General features: G+C 43.2%; 1 protein-coding gene across 25 annotated transcripts in view; it reads left to right on the forward strand.

Moving 5' to 3' along the window:
• Positions 1 to 21,505, forward strand: part of Kalrn (kalirin RhoGEF kinase) — a 700,573-nt gene that overhangs the window by 59,320 nt on the left and 619,748 nt on the right. For 3 of the 25 annotated variants that reach the window (XM_008842966.3, XM_017800544.2, XM_017800545.2), the window contains exon 1: positions 7,067 to 7,258. The exons of 18 other annotated variants lie outside the window; for them this stretch is intronic. In XM_008842966.3, the coding sequence (XP_008841188.1) occupies positions 7,192 to 7,258 (67 nt within the window). In that variant the 5' untranslated portion in view covers positions 7,067 to 7,191. Of the gene's footprint in view, positions 1 to 7,038; positions 7,259 to 21,505 lie in introns of those variants that run through there. 4 more of the 25 variants (XM_017800542.1, XM_017800543.1, XM_008842967.3 and 1 more) reach the window with 3 other exon arrangements.

A 21,505-nucleotide genomic window follows, 5' to 3' on the forward strand; every position in this document is an offset into this window, starting at 1 on the left:
TACACCCACTTCCCAGATGGCACCCTCCCATAGCCTCCCTCCCCCAACTAGAGCCCTTATACTCTGTTATCCCTGCTACTGTCCACTGTGTTGTTGGCACCCCCAGCTGGTGAATCTAGTCAGCCTATCTAGAGGTCTTTGTTTTAGGAGGGTCATCCATTCCTCATCTAGCAAGAATCAGTTGTCAATATTCCTTTAGATAAGATTGGGATCTGCTGTTCATTTAACCAATTCTAGGCTTGGTTATTATCTGGAAGTCCCTTGGGACACCCTAGCCAAAAATTCAAAAGAAGGTATCTCCTATCCGGCATTGTTTCTTTTTATGTAGCCTTTAGCTAAGTATATCAACTCTGAAAAAATTATGTTGGCCCCTTTAATCTTTGGTTATACTTTCCTTTTGGGTGTTTAAGTCCATACAGTTGGCCCAAATAAATCAATTTATATTTACACTTCAGGTTGTTTAAGGATCTGTTCCTCAGGGGTCACATGGGCTTGGGAGGAGCCCCTGGCTCTTTTCTTTTACCAGGTCCATCTACTTGGAAGCATGGAGGATATGATTCCTCTGTGTTGACCCTCCTCTTTGTAGACTGGACCCTGGTTCCTATCCCTCTCGTGGGGTCTCCTCAGCCTCCTTGATCAAGAGGACAGGTGTCCCACCATAATTACAGAACAGTTTGGGAAATGCTCATAGTCCCCTGAAACTAGTCGACTTAGGAGGGCAAGGAGCAAAAACTGTCCTTTATGTCCCTCTGACCAAATTAGTATAGGCATGGCACACAGTAATTAAAAGTATTATCATTTTTTTGACAGGGTCTCCCTAGTCCCAGCCCTCTGAAAGTCACTATATGGACAAGGCTGACCTTGATTTCACAGAGATCCATCTGTCTCTGTCTCCCAAGGGCTAGGATTAAAGACATACACCACCACACCTGACGTGATTTGATCACTTTTTAAAAACATAAGCAGAATTCATTTGCTGAAAGGCGGTCATTGCAACTGATTGTGTGTGTGTGTGTGTGTGTGTGTGTGTGTGTGTTGTGGTGTGTTTATGTGTATGTGTGTGTTTTTTGAGACAGATTCTCATTCTGTAGTCCCCGCTGACTTTAAACTTGTGATCCAGCCTCCCCCGTCCTGGGATTATAGGTGTGAACCACCATTCCTGGCTGATTCTTTTGTTTTTAAATAGAAGAACCAGGGGCTGGTGAGATGGCTTATTGAGTAAAAGCCACCAAGACTGATGACCTGAATTTGATCCCTGGGACACATGTGCAGAAAAAGAAAACTGACTTCCAAAAGTTGGCCTCTGACTTCCACATTATGCGCACACACACACACACACACACACACACACACACTAAATAAATACTTTAAATTTAATGAAAAGAAAGTAAGAACCAATGAACTAGTAATTCAAATTGGCTACTGTGTATCTGTCTTGTTACCTTAGATGGTGCATGTATGTGACTACTAGGACATCAATCAATCAAATATTCTGATTTAATAGTTATCTCACACAAAAATTATGCATTTTTCAAAAAAGGAGAAAATCTCCAAGAGAATATTAAAAAATGGCTCAGCAGTTAAGAGCACTGGCTGCTCTTACAACAGACCTGGTTCCTGTACCCTCATGGCAGCTAACAACCATCCATAACTCCAGTTCCAGTGTATCTGTCTTGCTCTTCTGACTTCTGTGTGCATTGAATGACAGGAGCACCTACATATATGCAGGAAATACACTCAGACACATAAAATAAACAGAATAAATATCTTTTTAAATGTTGGCTCTAGATTTGCGAATTGAAATGGAGCATTTCTTTACAGTTGGAGGAGACAGAGAAGGAAAGGGTAAGGTGAGAGGAGGAGGAAAGAGGCTCTTGGGGCCCCATGTGGGCTGGGTTTTGGTTGTACTGACTGGCAACCTCAATTTCTTGATTCTCTGATAGTGAGCATATGGCGTAGAGAGATGAAAGGAACATTTAAGAGAAACCAAACCTCCTGAGGGGTCGGCAGCCTTTGGCTTGAGGTGCCCTTAGGTGGTGGAATCCCAGCACTTTCAGCAGTTCCTGTGGGAGTGAAGACACTGCTGTCAGTGGGATGAGATGGAGAGGCATGTTATTGGCTGTGAGCTCTGGATTACCTAGGCTCCCTACCTGGGTTCAGAGTTGGTCTCACTGTTTCCTAGCTTCCTTTTAAAATTTAGGTGCTTTAGGAAAGGAAAGCACCTGGTGGTCGTGTTCTGGTTAGAAGGAAATAGTAGGAGAGTGTGTTAGGGAGTGTGGGGACCCCAACTCCTGTGAATTGTTGCCATCAGGATGGTCTGGCAGACACAATCCTGTGGGGACTGTTGATCCTGTTTCTTCACCCCTCCCCCTCACCTCTGTGAGGCTTAGAGGTCTGCTGACCTAAGGCTTTACCTTTTTTCCAAAATGGAAATATTTCCTAAGGGCTCAGTATTAAGCTGTCATTATGAGTATCTTAGAGAGGATGAGATTGTATTAATTTTCATGGGACTTAGTCAAGAAAGAATGGGGCCCAGGATGGGTGAGCTTTTTAAGGCTGAGAAACAAGCTCTAGCTATTGGGTGGTGGTCTTGGGGTGTCTTATAGTTGGAGATCCAGTGTAGCATGAGGCTTCTAGTGGCTGCTGGGAGATCTGGAAATACACTGTATAAAAGGGTTGGAGTTAAGTTTCCCCTGATGACAGTGTATTTTAGAGCCCACTGCGGAGAGATGTTTTGTGAAGGGAGAGGTCTGCGGTGAGCAACATGAGAGTTACACAAAAGCTGGGACAATGCAGGCTAATTAGTTCTTGTCTTTCCCCCTGCTGCCTTGTCTGATATTTGAGGTGACATTCACAGCCATTGTACAGGTATAGAGTGGACCTGCAGCAGAAGGGATGCTTTCTGGAGCCTCTGGAAAGCTTTTTGTCTCTAGGGTATACAGTCTCAAGCCCTTCCTGTGTCCCCCTGCTAGGCTTCCCTTTGCTTTCTAGGTGAGCCTTCCAGGAGAGGTTACTCAGAGTCCCTCCCTCCTGAACTCCTACAGTGTGTAGGCAGGCAGGATACTGTGCAGAATTCAACCAAAATAGTTAAAGGATGTCAGTGCTGAGGGTAGGAGAGACAGTGACAGAAGCAGACAGGACACCATCTCAGAATCACCTGAGGGTGCTAGTTAAAAATGAGGGCTTCTGGAGAGTCAGGCCTCATTATCTGCATGGATTGCCAACCCCTCTAAGGTGATTCAGCTGCCCATTAAATTTTGAGAACTCGGATAGCTAGAGAATGTGTGAGGTTAGCTGGGACTTGAATTTCAGTGTCTAGGTGATACTTGTTTCAGATACTGTCCTCAGGTGTGGACCTAAGGAGCCTGTTCACCCGAGGATACTCGGCTCCTACAGGAGAAACTGGCAAGTGTCCATCCCATCCTCAGGATGGTGTTTCTGAGAATGTGTTTCTGTTGGCTTCCCTTTACCACTTGTGTGCTTATTGTTGAGGGGACATAAGTACTGTGGGAGGTGGATGAGGATGGTGTCTGCTAGAGTGTTTGGTTCAAGTTGCAACTGAAGTGCAGCTTGCAGGGCAAAATGGCAGCCTGGCGGAGCCTACTTCCCAGAGTGGGGTGGGAGGAGAACACTGTGTCTAGAGATAGTCTTCATTCTAGTTCACAGATACCAGCAACTGTGCCACCTCTTGTGTACTCTCCATTTGTCAGTTAGCTATAGATGTCTAGGAGCGGACAGTGCTGCTGAGGGAGCAGTGGTCCCAGTTGTCCTAGGAGGTGAGTGGGAAAGATTTGGGACATGATTGGTTCTCTCTTCCCTCAGTGCTGCTTGCCTTCTGCTCCATCCACTTATGCTGGCTTTATCTGATTGGGAACACAGTGTTTGCCTGTTGGGGTGGATAAGAAGAGAGAGAAAGAACAGTGCCAAGAAAGGAAGAAGGAATATCGAAGAGAAAGGAACACATTGCAGTTATGACACCAAGTAATCACAGAGCATCAAGCCACGTATCAGTCCTCTGTAGTGGATGCATGCTGCTGACCTGGAGACACTGCCCTTCTCTGGAGAACTTGTCTCTGCAGCCAGCAGAGTGGGCTGAAGGAACCATGCCAACAGGAGTGGCTGTGCTTGCTTTGATCATGATGAAAGAAGGAGCCCTGGAATCATTAAGACAAAATAACGACAAAAACCTACTAGTAAGGCTCTGTCCTGGCCAATATACTATCCTTTCTAATTGCACCATAGCTGAATGTCAATTTAACATTCTCTTGGAACATTTTATTCAGTTTCTGGAGGGGCTACATTTAAAGAAAGGCTTATGAGGCTCTGTGGGAATAGTAGAAATGAGTGGTGGTGGGCTGGGGAGCCCAGCTGGATGGATTGAAGCCAATTATGAGTAAAATTTCATGCTGAATGGGTTCCTCCTGGGCCTGACCCAATAGGTAATGCTTATGTTCTAGGGTTCACTTTGTGTGGGAGAAGTATTTGCACCCATGTTGTTCTTTATCAGTTTTTACTTTCTTTCCTGTGGAGAATGAGGCTAAGCAAGGGAGGGAACAGTTAGCTTTTTTCTCAGGGCCCAGGATGGAGCATCATGGACTAGCATCGTCAGCACCAGGACACTGATGGTGCACTGCAGTTCATACAATGTGTGTAATAAAGACCCGAGGACTGCCTGTCTGCTTCCCAGGTAATGGTCTTCCCATAGCTATCTTCATGTGTCTTCTGCTGTGGTAGGAGCTTCACATTTCAAATTTCCTGTGAGTGGCTTTAGGAAAAGTGACTTTGGCATTCTTGTTTGGAGATGCATTCTCTTGGCAACCATAAGCCAGGGACCAAGGCAAAAGATCAAAGGCTGTCAGTAAATATGCATCCTGTGCCTGTGGCATGCTAGTACTCCCTGCTTCATAAGCACTGCTGTTAGCAGAACCCCACTGTGAAGATTTCCATCTCTCTGGGAAAGATGCCATGTTCCTCTAGGGAAATGAGCCCCAGAGACAGACCTTTTCAGGGAGGAGGCAGATCATACCTACATATCATTTGACCTTATATAAGTTTTTCAACTCCTTGGAACATGAATTTGGTCTTCTGTAGATAGGGGAAGGTAATTTCTGTCCAACAGAACTTGCAGGGCTGTTAAGAGGCCTAAAGGAGATGATGGATGTGAAAGTACTTTGTGAACTAAAAGTACTGGCTATATATGAGTAATAGATTCTTGTGATTCACAAAAGGGGAGGACTGTGGGTCACTTCTCTCTGGAGAGAGGAGGGGGCTTTGCATTCTTGTGTTAACCACTCACTAGATTCTTGTCCATTTAAGGTAGCAACAAAATAACACTAACAGAGCCTGAGAGGTAGCTTCTTGGGTGGTGGTGACTGCTGTGTCCTACAGCTGCCCTTTAAGAAGAACTGCTGAGGCAATGAGTGCTGGACAGGCCAGTGGGTGGAGACTATGGCTCTGCCCACTTTCCTCTCCCCCTCTCCCACAACTCCTGCTTCCTGGATGTGCATTCTGCCTAGTTTGAGTCCTTCAGAAACTTGCAGTCTATCTCATCTTGGAGTCCCAGAAATGGTAGATTCTGAGGGTAGTCTGTTTGCTCCAACTATTTCATGGAGACCAGGAGGCTAGATGACCAGCATGTCTTCTGGGACATGAGAATCATTGCCAGCATAACCCAGGTTGAACAAAAGCTGTGAGGAATGTGCACAGAGCTGTTGAATAAAGTTGTCCTAAACCTGCAGTCCCCTCTGCTTTTATTTCTGTGAACAGAACTCCATCTCACTAGGGGAACAGTCTTACTGTGTATGGCCAGCCCATTTGACTAAGCAGTTCTGAGGGGGGAAAGGATAAGGCACCCTGCCCCCATTTTACACTTTTTGCAATCCTTAAATAGTGTGCAGAGGCTGAGACCTTATAGTCTACCTTTCACCTACTGTCCAGATGAAATGATGTGAGTTACCTGGAATCCTGTGCTTGTTTATTCATTCAGTCAGCAGCCATTTGAAGGCTTGTGAGGTAAGACACTGTATTAGGCACTTTGGGGGGACACAAAGATAATTAAGAAGCAGATCCTACCTCCATATTGTTTATGGTCCTGTAAGGGAGAACGATCATATACGAAGGAGAAGGTGGAGTGGAAATGACATACAAAAGGAGATCAGGGAAGGCTGTTCAGATTCTTTGGCATTTGAATAAGACACTGGAAAATTTAGGAGGATTTGGCCCTGAGAAGGGGGAATGGAGAGGAAAAGCTCTGGCAGGAGGTTTTGGAGCAGGGGCATGGGACAAAGAGCCTAGGGAAAGAAGTGTAAGGAACTCAGGTTCTAGCTAGCATGATAGGAGAGAGGCAAAGGGCAGGGAGACCCTTCTATCTACCACAGCATACTGGGTATGATGCCAGGAACTTGGTATTCCTCTTTTGCTTTGAACCTCATAGTACCTCACTAAAGCAAATGTTGGTCACTCCAGTTCACAGAGGAAGAAAGTGAGGCAGAAGGACTGAGTAGCTAGCACAAAGCCAGGAAGTGGTAAGTGGTGACTACGATTTGAACCCATGAGTGTGGGACCTCAGAGCCCATACTCACTTTTTTAATAGAACCTGTGAGGGGAACTAGGAAGAAAGGATCTGAATGAAAACTCATTGTTGGTCATGCAAATCTAGCTGTCTTGGATGAGAAATACCTGAGGTCCCACAGTGAGGCAGTCAGGATCCTGGACTTCTTGGACTTCCCAGAGTCCAGGATGGCTAAGCATCTGGCTTCTCGTTCATTGTCCTATTGGGAGGGCTACTAGCCTCTGTGTAGGAGGCACAGGAAGCCAGTATGGTAGGAGATACTAGAATGAAATTTTAAACATCCTTGACTATGAATTTTCATTCCCAAGGCCACCTCAAACCTTGCCTGTTTGCAAGAGCCCTTCCTGATTCCTTCCCCTACATCTCCAAACTCCCCTTGGGTCCATGCAGACTCAGTCTGCACACGGCGTTGTTCTGCACTTGTTCCTTTGTTGCTGTGAAACGGGCTCCCGGCACAGTCAGCCTTTGTGTGGGAGGACTGGTGGCTGTCTTTGTAGGCAGGCATTTGCTTAGAGCAGGCTGCGTGTGAACCCATCAGCGATTCTGGCCTCCTTGAGTCGGTGGTGGTGGAATGAGGCTCTGCCCAGGAGACTAGCTGTGAAGGATGAGTTCAGGGTGGGATGACTGACCGCTTCTGGGACCAGTGGTATCTCTGGTATCTCCGCTTGCTCCGGCTGCTGGATCGAGGTATCCTGAGTGCGTATCTGGTTGTGTGTGTGTGTGTGTGTGTGTGTGTGTGTGTGTGTGTGTGTGTGTGTGTCTGTGTGTGTGTATGTACATGCATATAAGAGTGAGACATAGAAACACAGAGAAAGACACAGCAGAAAAGGAAGTGGGGGAAAAAAGAAGGTATGAAGCAGCAGCAAGCAGCAAACCCTCAGAAAGTAAAGAAAGGCTGTTTTTCTGGGGACATGTGTGACCCAACTGGGAATGGGGAGCACAGAACCATTTGGGGAGCAGCTGTATAACAGGATCCCAGTTTTTGCTGGATTTTTTTTTTTTTAATCAGGCTTAGTATCATTCTCAGACAAGTTAAGCTGTCTTGCTGGGCAATCTATAGAGCATCTGAGAAGTAGTACAGGAAGGAGACTGGTCCCTGCAGCAGGAAGCTGGGACACATGATGCAGACTCCAATCTCAGTGACAGGCTCTGTGACCTCAGGCAGATTTGTGTGATCATCTTGAGCTTGTTTCCCCCTCTGTGAAATGGGCATGGTGGGATTTATCTGTTATAGTTGTTATTATTTCATTCCTGTATGTAAAACACAACATCATAGCTAGTGTGCATACTAGGTGTTCAGTAAATTGCAAGTTCCTCCCAGCCTGCTTCTCAGCATCTTGGGACTACAGCACCTGTTCTGGGGACAGCTCCTTTTGTGGACTTTCTCTAGACAGAACCCTGGCAGAATTTGTGGTTAGTGAAAAGGAAATAGGGCCAGCTTTACTTCTTCAGTTACTCTGACATTTTTACATTTCATCCTCATTTATGAATGCAATAAAAATGTGGTAGTATCACACAAGTCCCAGACCTTCTGTGGTAAGGAAAAGTGTATGAACTTAGTATAGTAATTGATTTTTAAAATGTTGAGTGTTACGTTTGAGAGCTTTGGTTTCTTTAAGAAGTTTTGGCAAGACAGACAAAACCCCTGGTGAAAAAAGATGGTCTTGGGAAAGCTCTGCTACCCTCCCCAAGTTGTGTTTCTCTCCATCAGGGATAGTCTTAGCAATGCCAGGAGGTCAATACCAGATGGAAGCAGAGAGCTTCCCAGAGCAGATGTACCAGAGCATTATCGGGGAAGAAATCAAAGATGGAGGAAAACCAAGCCAGCATATGTGGAAAGCAGCCTTTCACTAACATTGAGAAACAGACTCATAGGAACCCAGACTTGAAATGAGATGAAGATATTGAAAAGAGAGCCAGAACTTTGCCCTGGTAGGGAACAAAGCCCGGGGAAAGGGAAGAAAATCACCTCCTTTCTGTGTGATTGCAGGCAAATTATTATCCCCAAATCTTTCTGTGCCTCCTTTCCTTCATTTGTAAAAAGAGATGAGGATGGCAGCAACACCTATTTAGGGGTTTGCTCCAGGGGTTAAGTGAGAGGCTAGAAGTGAAATACTTATCCCAGTGCCTGACATGAACAAAACACTTAAGGAATGAAACACCTCCCCATAGGAGGGCCATGGAGGGGGTGCAGATAGGGGAGAGGGTCTAAATATGATTAAGATGTATTGTATGAATTGCACAAAAATTCAATAAAAATATGTATTGAAAAATGTTAGGTTTCATCAATAAAGATAGCTAGTTCCTACTTTCCTACAGGTGGTATGCAACAACCCAGAGCTTAGAAAAGTCTAATGAAGAACTGTTGGAGGCTTTGTGACAATTTATATTTATGTGAACTGAGGCCATGTTCAGATGAGCATGTGATACTAATTTTAAGAAGAAAATATAGATTTCAAAATAAAAGCTATAATAATATATTTTCAAATTTTATAAAGTGCTTTAATCCACTGAAACTACAAACTTTGTTTCAAATACTGTTTCCATTACTTTGTAAGTACCCTTCAATAAATGACTTGTTCTTGGCTCATTGATCTGAAAAATGGATATTAACAACACCTGCAACATAGAATTTGCAGGAAATGTTAGACCATGTAAAAGCATCCCACATAATGAATTTGTGGATTGATAGCTCCCCAGATAGCAAAATCAGCTTCCAGAATTGTGTGTTCTTGCATGCATGTTTGACTGTAATGTGCAGACTTATCATCATTCCTCTAATCAGTGTCTGCAAGGGTTTCCTTAATGTGAGGCTCTATATTAGGAGCTCCAGGCCTTGTAGGGCATCTGATTTGTGGGTTTGGCATTGATTATGTCACACAGATCTAGTAATATTACAGTCTTTTAAATGTCCCATGTTCATACCTGCATCTGTGTTCACACAGGTTTTTGTGTGTAGCAGCTATAGTAGTTATGTTAGCCAGAACTGCATAGAAAGTGGCATGTTTTGCAGATTGAGTTAGCATGGGAAATGCTCAGTAAATATCAGTTGAATGAATGAATGAATGAATGAATTAATTAATTAATGATAAACCTGCCTTCCAGAGCAGTGAACAAACCGCTTAGATCTCCAGGGCAACTGAATTTAGCTCCCTTCACCTGTTTTAGGATTTAATCATTTTGCTTGCCATTGCCATGCCTCACATCATCTTGAAAGTCACAGGCCCCAGGAAAGTGAGGAGGGAGTAAGAGAAGAGAGGAGGTGGGAAATGATGAGTTTAGCCCAGTAAATTGAAATAATCGACGAGTTGTGTGCTGGCCTGAGTCATCCGCCTGGTTGTGACTGGAGGAGAGATGAATCTGTGATTTGACACACTTAGAAAAAGGGAGGAAACATTAGAACACACCAAGAAGCAGAAATAAACTTTATAGAAAAATAATAGCGTGTGCTTGCTGACTGCAAACAAAATTTTATGTCCTCCATCAGTGTTCAGCTAATGGTAGACTTAATAAGAAAAAAACTGTTGTTTTCCAGGGCTCCACTGAGCTATACACGAGGATTTATGTGATAACGAACTGTCAGCTTGCTCAGACATTGCATTTTGATGATTTATTTTTTATTAATAACAGATGAAGTTTTTACTCTGTGTGTTACTGGATGTTTATCAACTCTACTGCCTATAGGCTATACTTATACATGTTGGCTAAGGAGATGGTTGCCATGATTGCAGACTGTTCATCAAAGGACAAAAGCTCATGCAACTAAGAAACATGATGCTGCCTTTAGTTACTGAGTTTCGGTGTAGTCACAGGAACCTAGGGTGAGGGTTTACTGTCCTTGGGGGTTTCCCAGCACATGGGAAACATCTACCACTGCTAGTTCATGAGATGATTTTTGGTGATTGACAGATGTTGCTTGAGCTTCTCTTGCTCATCACTGCTTGGTACAGTCCGAAGGATGGTCTGTTCTGTCCAGTGTCTACTCCTGCTGCATATCTACTCCTGCCTTCACCTTATCCATGTGGGCCCTCTTAGCCAGACCTGGGCCTTAGCTCTCTTCTCAATCCCACCTCTGGCCTCCTTTGTACCCTTACTCCTGTTTGACCTTAACCTCTGGTTTCAAATGTCAGCTCCTCCAGCCTCTCTGTTGCCTCAGTCTCTCTCTCCTGCCCTTTCTGTCCTAGTACACCCTTATGCTACCTGTACCCCATTTCCTGGTGCTCATTATTATTCTGCAGTCTGTCCCAGGTTTCTGTCCTTTCTCATTCCTGTGCTGGGTCATTGTGTCCTTCTCGCCCTCTGTTTCCTGTCATCTAACTCTAAGTGCCTTTTTCTTTTCAGAGCCACACCTTTTCTTGCCTTATCTGAGAGTGTGTGTATTTGTATATGTGCACATGTGTGTGCATGCATATAGAGGTCAGAGGTCAACCTCTGGTGCTGTTCCTCGGAGCCATCCACCTTGTTTTCTTTTTAAAAAATATTTTATTTTGTTATTTTATTTTATTTTGTGTGTATGCATGCATTGCCTGCATGTAGGTAAGTAAGTACACCATGTCATGCAATGCCCATGGAGGACAGAAGAGACTGTCAGATCCCCTGGAACTGGAGTTATGGACAGTTGTTAGCTGCCATGTAGGTGCTGGGATTCCGAACCCATGTCTTCTGCAAGAACAGCCAGTGTTGTTAACTTCTGAGCCATCTCTCCAGCCCTACCACCTTGTTTTCTTAAGACAAGGTCTCACATTCAGCCTACAGCTCTCCAAGTAGGCTAGGTTGGGTGGACAGTGAGCCCCAGTAATCCACCCATCTGCTTCTCCAGTGCTGGGATTACACATGTGTACCACCTTGTTTGGAGTTTTTATATGGGTTCTGGGGATCATACTTGGGTCTTCATGCTTGTAAGGCATGCATTACTAAGCCATCTTACTGGCCCTCTTTCAGCCTTTTTATGTCATCATCTCTTTATCCCCAATCTATTGGTTTCTTTTGCAAAATAAATTTAACTATAAAATGGAGTCAATTTAAAACAATACCAAATAAATCATAATGTAGGAGATTTCTAGATGTACAGAGGTACAAAAATGACTGATATTTGGAAAAATATAAATGATAATCTGAATTTACAGCAAAAGTTTTAGGCTGCTAATTTCTTCTCGGGGCATTGTCTATATTCTAGCGACTTCTGTAAGGTACTTGGAATTCTGAATCAGAAAACTGGTTTGCATCCCTCAATGTACACTGGAATCATCTTGGGACTCTTAGCATACTATAGTGCCCACATTCTTCCTCCAAGTGCCACCCGGCCAACTGAATTGGAGCAGCAGTCGGGGGCTGACACTGACATTTGTGAGGAGCTCTGATGTCAGCAAGGGTTGGGAGCTACTTGTTGCCATCATTTAATGTGATGCCAGAGAATAAAGGCAAAATGACTCTGGGGAAAAATAACAAGACAAATGAGATAATCAGTCACTGTGAGAACAGTAAACACAAGAATAAGTAGAGGAATGAATGTACCAGGAACAAAATGGAAAAGAAAAATCCTTTGAGTACAATTCGTGTAACTTTCTTTAGAAGCTACAAATATTTTCTATGACTACCTAACTGAACCTTGACTTAACTTCCTATTCCTGGGGAAATAGTTGGGCCATGCTGCAGGATGTTGTCTGGTCTCAGCTTGCTTTGGGTTTATAGCTCTAAGTTCTGGCTGCTTCGGGTTGTGGTCATCGGAATGGCAGTTTGCTGCATTGTGTGTCAAACACCTTTCCTTATTTGCTTGGTGTAAGTCCTGTTTTGCATTAAGTGGGTGCTGTCCACATTCTGCCAGAATTAGAGAAAGGATGTTCTCTTTCTTACTGTAGGACAGATAGGGAGTGAGGTGAGTTCTGAGTTATAGCCTTCATAGTGCTGTGTTCCACTTTGGCTAGGAATCTACTTCGATTTTCATTAAAGTCCAGGTCTCCCTTACTACCATTCTCTGTTGTTTCAACCTTTGGAAGTTCCAACTATTCCAACCCAAGGACTGACTCTGCTGAGGTCCAGTACTGGGTCAAGAAGCAGTTAGACTTGGCTGGGAAGCCCCTTTGACTTCCTTCCTCTTTGGTCTTGTCTTTACTACACTTGCTCTTGATTCTTGTCACTGACAGATACCCTGTCTTTGGCTTGCTGACAGCCTAGTTGTCTGCACAAGTTTGGCCCCTGCCTGGGTTGCATTTGGTATCTCTGCTTAGATCATCTGTTATGGCCAGCCCCCAGCCTACCATAGGCTCTGGATGCTCACCTAGGATGGCTTTCCTGTTCTTGTTAAGGGCTGAGCATGTGCAGTTGGTGTGGCATGTAGCTTCTTTGGGCACATGTTTATAATGTGTTGCTTTCATAGGACAGACACTAAGAAGAGAGATGCACACAGCATACGCATGAAAAGTATGTTGGGTGATTCTCCTGTGCTGGAGTCTTTCTAATGAGAGGACTTTGGGTTGTAATCACCTTCCCACTTGAGTTGAATATTCATATCAGACCAAAAGTAGTTATTTTGAATTAGCTTTTAAAGTCCCAAGTAAGGGCTGGAGCGATGACTCAGCAGTTAAGAGCACTTCCTGCTCTAGCAGGGGACCTGAATTCAGTTCCCAGCACCCATGTCAGATGACTCACAATCGCCTGTAATTGTAGAGCCAGGGGATCTGATGCCCTCTTCTGACAGCTACAGGCACCCACGTGCATGGGTATACTCACACATACACATAAATAAAAATAAAAAATAAATATTTTAAAGTCACAAGTATATGCCTATTATAGTTATTTAACTGACTTTGAAACAAGATCACTTTCCTGAAGGGACTAGGCCTCTTGTCTGGATAAGCAGTTTGAACCCAGGATTGCTTAAAACATCACAGCACAAGCCCCCATTGTTTCCTTTCAGAGTTTCCCTAGCAACTGTTACCATTTCCTTATGGTTCCTCTTAAAATGCTAGAAGCCTCACTTATGAATGATGCATATTTTCCCCCTTTCAGGTCTCTTGACCCCTATGTTTTCCAGAGAAAGTTCCCCTAATTAGTCACACCTGGTTCTATTCAGGACCATGGGAACTAGAGTGCAAGGCCAGGGTTCAGTGTGCTCCTGTGGGCAGTAATAATGCTTGCCGCATGGGACTTCTGTGAGCATTGAAGGGGTTAACATGTATGACCAGTGCCCAGTGCCAGTAAGTGCTCAGTACATGTACTTGTCCTTTGGGATTGTTCTAGCTATTAGGAAGCTTACTTGCTTCTAGGGAGTCATTTCTCTTCATTGTGAGTGGAGGATAAGCCCTTGCCCTGACCATTCCTTTGTATTTCCCCCAGACACCCAGTTCAAAGTTGTGTCCTAGTAGGAAACCTTGCAAATAATGTTACTAAGCTTATTTGAATTCTCTAGGGAGCAAGGGATTATTACAGCATTGTTTAGGAATTAAAAGAGAGCAGAGAGGATTTGACAATTGCTAATATCATATATCCCCTTTGTCTGCAATATGCTTCTCTGGGATAGGTCACATTGATTCCCATTTCACAGATGGGAAACAGACTTAGAGAGGTAATTACTTTGCTAATATTACACAACTACTTAGGAAAAAGCCATGATCCAGGACCTACATTCCTATGTAAGATGGGTTAGCTCCTATACTGATTGCCACACAGGTAGAGAGATTCCCTCCATGTCTCTCTGCAGCATATATGTGAAACTGAGTATCCAGTAACCTCCTCTGTTGGCAGATGGAGAAGATATCAGTGGGGTGTCTGTGGTGTGAGATCACCAGGCAAGCTGCATCTAGGCCAAGTCCTGGGGGAAGGACACTGATAGCTGCTCTGTGAGGTACTGGTGTGGGGTTTCCAACCAGTGGGGCAGAAGATTATTGAAGCGTTGTTGAAAGCCAAGGGAAGTATATTCCTTGATGATCTGAAAGCAAACTGAATTCCCAGTGTAAATGGTGGGTTTGCTTTTTACCTTGTGGATGGAAGTGGTTTGTGAAATTGTGAAAGCAATAAATAATTGTCTTATTAGTGGAAGTAGTAACAGTATGTACAGAGGGCCCCAGCATTTCAAGGGGCTTTTAGAGGTAGGAGGTCAGATTTCTGCACTCTGGAATTTTACAGTTCAAAATAGAAAGAATCCTAAAGAGCCCTAAACTAGTAGTAATCTCGCTGAGTCTTTTATGCCCCTTCTATCCAATGCTAGATTACCTATAAGTCAATTCCTTTCTAACCCTAACAAGTCATAGTTCCATGTGGACAATGCTGATAACATCTACAAAATAAAACATATACTAGTAACACATTATGTGATATGCCCTATTTGAGGATCTGGGAATATGGTGTTGAAAAGGAGAGCATTCTTGTCTTCATGAAGCTTTATAGTCTAGGCAGGCAGTAACAACAATAGATGCATCTAAACAATGCAGTGACTTAGGAGGATGGAAGTCAGAGGATGCAGAGCATCTACATAGTAAGAGTTGAAGTTGAAGGGAGAGGTTGGGACCACCCTGTGGAAATTCTTGATTACATATGTCAGGTTGTAAACAAAAGGTGGCAGGGTGGTAGAATTCCATTAAAAATATATTGAATAATATTCATGTGTTAGGCAGTAGACTTAGGTGCTAGGAATACCAAGAAGCATAATTGTTGGTTCTTGTGATTTAAGGAAAAACTTGGGTGCAAAAAGTGTACTTAACAGCAAACTTTGTAAGTAAAATTAACTAGGCTTGCATAGGAGGACAGAAAAACTATTTGTCTGGAAGAATATGTCTTTCCAGAATATCTGATAGCTCCTCTTGTGGTTACAAATGGGAGTTTGGTGAAGAAGGTGGGGCCAGATATTCTAATCAGTACAGTAGGAGCAGAGGCAAGAGAGGGCCGAAGGGATGCATAGCTCAAGAAGATGGGGAATCAGTGTATCCAGAATATAAACTCCTGAGAGGAAAAGTCACAGGGAACTCTTGAGTACAAAAGCCTGGTGCTGGCAGGGTTTTAAAAGGTGAACTGAATGTCTAAGAACAGGAGAACAAGAGTAACACAAGTGCTGATTCCTCAATATTTGAGGGTAGTGGAAGGTCCATGCTTAGGCTTGACTACAGAAATGACAAAATCACACACAGAGGGATTGAAGGTGGGAGTTAAGGAATTTGGGACCTTTGAATTTTAGATCACAGAATGCCCAACTTCTTCATGCAGCTGCAGTATACTTGAGGTTCTAGGGAACAGTTAAGCTCCAAGATACATGATTTTTAAGTCACATACTTAGAAGTGACAGTGAAACTGATATTATCCCAGGGAAGATAGCACAGAGTAGACTATATAGAAATCAGAGATATGAGAAGCCATTCTTAAGTGTAGAAGGAACATGATTTCATGGGGATGGAGGAGAGGAGCAGTTAGGGATCCCCATGTGCAGGGAGATGGAGCAGTATTGAAGGCTTTGGTGACAGAAGGCATCGATGACTGCTTGCAGCATTGTTTCAGCACCTCGATTAGGAGAAACCAGATTGCAGTGGGAGGAAGTGGTGAGGATGAGGCAGCAGCCAGCACATACTGTTTGTTTGAGAAATATGTCAGAAAATGCAAGGTAAAAATAGACCAGTGGTTGGTGGGACATTGGGGTCAAGTGATGGTTTTGTTCAAGAAAGGAGGCCTGGATGTGTTTGAGGTTGGGGGGGGCAGTGACCTAAGTTGGAAAATGATGAACAGAAATGGATTTACTAATCCACTCAATAAAGTGAATCCAGGCATTGTAGGCACTGTGCTGTTTGCTGGGGATAAAGCATGAGTAAGGCATGAAGTCTTTATGAAGTTTACATTTTAGAGGTCGATGCAGACAGCACACAAGTCATGCAACAGTTGACTTTATAAAAACAGCTTGTGATAAGTGCTGCAAAGTCCAGCAGTGGCCTGGATGAGGTAGGAACTGGCTGAATAAAAAGTGTAGATGGAAGCAGGAGACTGGCGGAGGGGGACACTTTTTTTCTGTTGAAAGAAAGAAGTACTTAGAAAATGATTTCTTTTAAGTAGAAAAAATAAAAAAAGAGGAAATGCAGTTCAGTTGCTCTGTTTTTAGCAAACAGTTAATGCCATGAACTAAAACTGGACAGATGAGATTGTTTGTGACTTTGGATGGGCCTGGATCTGCTTCATTCATGTCTCCAATCACCCTGTGATGTAGATAGAGGATGCCATTCTTATTGTATGGATTAGTTAACTGGAGGGAGAGGGAAGATCCAAGACTGGAAAGTATGAGGACAAGGGGAGGATCACCTGGATATGCTATCGCTGAACTCATTTCCAAGGACCAGCTCAGGGAGGACTGTTTCATCAAGAGACTAGTCCCTTCTCCCTGCTCCTGTAGAAAGCAGGAGACCTGGAGAGAAGGTAGCAGCTGTACATGGAGTCGTTAAAGACTGGTAAGTCGGGGATGGAGAGATGGCTTAGTGGTTAAGAATACAGGCTGCTCTTCTAGAGGACTTGGATTTGGTTCCCAGCACCCATATGGTGGCTAGCAATTGTCCTTAACTTCAGTTCCAGGGGAATCCAGTGCCCTCTTCTGGCCTCTGTGGGTATTACGTGACACAGGTGCACTTGCATACATGCAGGCAGCACACTCATACACATAAAATAAAAATAAAAAATAAAATATTTTTTTAGGAGACTGATAAGTGACCTGTGTGTACCTATTGCTACATGCACCAGCCTTGTGAGTGTTTGGATCTTTAAAGATTTTGAAATAGCAAGGGAAAAGGTCTCTGGTGGTAAGAAGTACAGTGCAGTCACTAGGTTTAATTAGAAAGGCAGGGGCTTGATTAAGTAAAATCATGCTGAAACTACTATATCGGGCCTATCAATATCAGCAGTGAGAGAAGTTTGTTTTCCTTACTCTCTTCCTGCATAAATTGTATCCCCAGCAAGATGAGAATGTAAATGGAAGAGACATCTTAAGACATGAGAAAGCTGAATACTAAAGAGGTGATTTAATTTGCCGGAATTGTAGAGTTAGTTATTGGTTGAGTCAGATCTAAGCTCAGAAAACTCCAACTTGAGACCTTACCCTATTATATTCCTCTATGGTTCAACCCCATTCCACTCCTTGCCTACTACTCCTTTGCAGTACTGAGGTTGGTGGAATCCAGCGTTTGGGCATGCTAGGCAAGTGCTCCTACCACTGAGATTCATCTTCATCTTTTGTTTTTTGAGACAGGGTCTCACTATGTAGCCCAGGCTAGCCTTAAACTCATGACAATACTCCTGCTTCAGACTCCCAAATACTGGGACTATAGGTGTGCACCACTACAGCCAGTTCCAGTTCTACTCTACCAGCCTTGCTGTAGTCACTATATATGGAAGAATGGGCAGACTTGAAGAGTCATGGGTTTTAGGGGTGCCTAGATTGGGTTCAGCCTTTTAAAGCTCTAAGCAAATTTTCTAAGAAGCTCCAACAGCAAGATTGTACTTCTCCATCCTTCCTGATGATAGCCATGCAGCTGACTGAGTTAGAAATGACACCTCCTGCCTCTTCCCTGCTACTACGAAACTGTGCTCCAAAGAAGCCAGCCCAGGCAAAGACAGAGGAGTGTCTTCCTCAGAAACCCAGGAGGAAGAATTAGCATGAGACTTTTAATCTACATTCATGCTAAATGAAATCTGTTAGATGGGATAATGAGCTCCATATTTTATAAACTATTTTAAGCCTGTCTCAAAATAAAGTACAGGGCCAGGGGTGGAGGAAAGACGTAAGTCTTGAAGACAAAATGGCATGGCTTACTCATCAGTGTTTTCATTTTAATGATCCCAGCCCCTGTACAAGTCCCTCAGTGACACTGTAATGGAAACCACATTTTTTTTTTCCTGCTGTAAGTTTTAGGATGAGCACAGCCAAATGTTCTGAGACATAATTAAGGTTACAAACTCCTGTCTCTGATAGGAGACAGACTTTTCACCCAGGGGGCTCCAGCAAGAGATAGTGTGGTTGGAAAGCAGTTGAAATAATAGATGTATTTCTTCCACCAATCTCTGGCCTACCACAGCTTCTTTTCTAGGCCTTCTCTCTCTGTCTCTTCCCCTCCCCCTTCCTCTTCATTGCTGCCTTGTGCATATAAGAGAGCCCTGATGTTGACTCCTTCTGTACCACAGGGAAAGATTCCCAGATGGATGCTGCTGTGTCTGCAGGAGGCTGGGCCAGGCTGGAGGCAACATACATACAGCAGGAGGAGGGAGCAAGGGAGCCTCCAGTGTGGGAGGATCTAGAGGGGAAGTGAGCTATGCTGCTGCTAGGCACAGAAGGAGATGGGATGATCTGCACATTATAGGCTGAAAAGTACAGGTGGGTCCTAAAGACCTCAGAAAGTAAGATGGCCCCTTCTGTGTTTGGACCTGATGAGTGAGTGCATTCTCAGTTTGAATCTTCTTTGTCTTACAAGGCTTTCTGGATTGGCAAAGATGAAAGTTAAGAAACTTGGCATGGACATACCGACTATAGGGCTTGTTTCCCTCCTCTTAAGCACATCTTGAACACCTGGAATATATCAGTTAGTGGGAGACTCTAGTACGTGTAGGCACACTGGAGAATTGCAGTCCATGTTAACTTTTTAAAAAAATAAATTTATTTATTTTTATGTGTTTGAGTGTATTGCCTGCATGTGTGTAAGTGCACCCATATTGTGCAATGCCTTCAGAGGTCAGAACAGAGTGTTGGATACCCTGGAACTGGGGTTATGGATGGTTGTTAGCTGCCATGTGGGTGCTGGGAATTGGATCTGGGTCCTCTGCAAGAGCAGTCAGTGCTCTTAACCATTGCGCCATCTCTCCAGCCCTGTCCATGTTAACTTTATAGAGAAGTCTCAGAACAAGGACAAAGAAAGGGCCAGATACTTCTCCTTGACTTCATACTCTCCTCTAAACCAGGATGAACCCTAACTGGTCACTCTGCTTGGCTCTGCAAAGATCCTATCACAGCTACAATTCTCTTCTCACTCTTCCTACCTCATACCAATGGGCAAATAGTCATGTTAATGACATCTTCAGGAAGGAGTCTTAGTACATTCTTTCTGTGTGTACGTGGTGTACATATTTGTGTATGTGTGGATATACATATACACATGTATGTGTGGAAGCCAGAGAGGGCAGCTCAGGTTCTATCCCCCTTCTTCTTTTTGAGACAGGATCTCTCACTCAGCCTGCAACATGCACTGTAGGCTGGGATAGCTGGCCAGTGAGCCCAAGGAGCCTCTCTGCCTCTCCACAGAATAATAAGCACATGCCACTATGCTGGCTTTTTAAATGTAGGTTCTGGGGACCTCAGATGTCCTCATGCTTACAAAGCAAGCACTCTGCCAACTAAACTTTCCCTCATACAATTACGCAAAATTAAAACACCAATTATGTGTAGTACATGCCACATGGTAGGCACTCAGTAAATGATGGCCACTTTGTTCTTCCCATGAATATCATCAGAATGGTTTTGACTGTGTATAACTGAACTCAAGCTCAAAATGGCTTAAACAATAAATGGATTTCTTTTCTTCCTATTTCTCTTAAGAGTTTCAGAAGTTGAACAGATAAATCAGCAGCTCAATATTATCATTAAATTCTTATTTAGTGTGCTTGGGTTCATGAGATTTATTACATCCTTGAGGATGTTGCAGTTCATCAATTTTGGAAAATTTTCAGCCATTGTCTCTGTTTTCTCTCCTCTCCTTGATTGTAAATTGACTTTATCACTGTGCCTTACATATTCCTTATTGTTACTTCTGTATTGTCCATAATTTTACATCTCTATGATATATTCTAGACAATTTCCTCTGATCTGTCTTCTGGTTTATTAGTTATCCATTTAGCTGTGTCTAATATGCAATTAAATGTTGCATTGACTTCTTAAACTCAATTATTATACTTTTTGGTGCTAGAGAGCCTATTTAGCTCTTTTCTAAATCACTTTCTGGTTTCATGAAAAAAATTTCAAATGTGTCTTTAATTACTTTGAACATAGTAGTAAGCATGTTTGCTTTATTGTTTCTGTTTAATAATTCTAATTTCTAAAGTTTTGTGGGTCTGTTTCCCTTTATTTTTTCTTATCAATTTGGGTGTAATTAACAAAAATTGAACATATTTATCCTATATGATGTGGTGCTTTGATACACACACACACACACACACACACACACACACACACACACAGTGAAGTAACTACCACAAATGTGGATGTTTTCTGTAGTCTGTTATTCTGATGGTTTTGCTCATAATGTTGTTATTTCCTTATGTATCAGGTTTATTTTCGTCTAACGCTTTCCGAACTGAGCTATTTCTGGCACATCAGGTTATTTTTCAAAGATTTTATGGGACTAAAATCCCATATAATATGACTGTTTTTTATAGGTTGGCAAGTACTCCCAGGACGAAATTTACATTATATTCTGGGCCTACCTCTTTGGAGTCTCCTGTGTTAGCCTAGTAGTCTTTGTTATCCTGTTAGCTCTTAACATGCTAATGCATTTTAAAAAGTGGACCCCAAGACCCCAATTCCTTGATGCCTAGAACAGCAACATTTTCTGCAACAATTTTTGTTTTCTGTTGTCAGACTCATGATGATGTTACTAGTCCAGTCCCACCTAAACCCAAGTTGAATGCTTGAGGTTCCTTGGACCCATGTTACAGACAACTGAGTTTCAAGTTTTCATGAGATTTGGTTTATTTCCAGGCTACTTTTACCTTGTAGAAAAAGCTATTCCCCTGGGAAGAAGCTTAGCTTAGAATAGGTATTTTTGTGAGTCTTTTCCTTGGTCAACACCTGAACTTTGGATTCCGTTCCATTCCCTCCTTTTGATTGCCCAAAGCACAGCTTAATTTGGCTACCATTTCCTGCCCATTGGCAAATGCTCTCAGCATAGAAGTGCCTTTGTGTTCTGGGCCTCTTTGGATTTTCAA

Source organism: Nannospalax galili, unplaced genomic scaffold, assembly GCF_000622305.1.
Source record: "Nannospalax galili isolate Female #2095 unplaced genomic scaffold, S.galili_v1.0 scaffold18, whole genome shotgun sequence".
NCBI lineage: Eukaryota > Metazoa > Chordata > Mammalia > Rodentia > Spalacidae > Nannospalax > Nannospalax galili.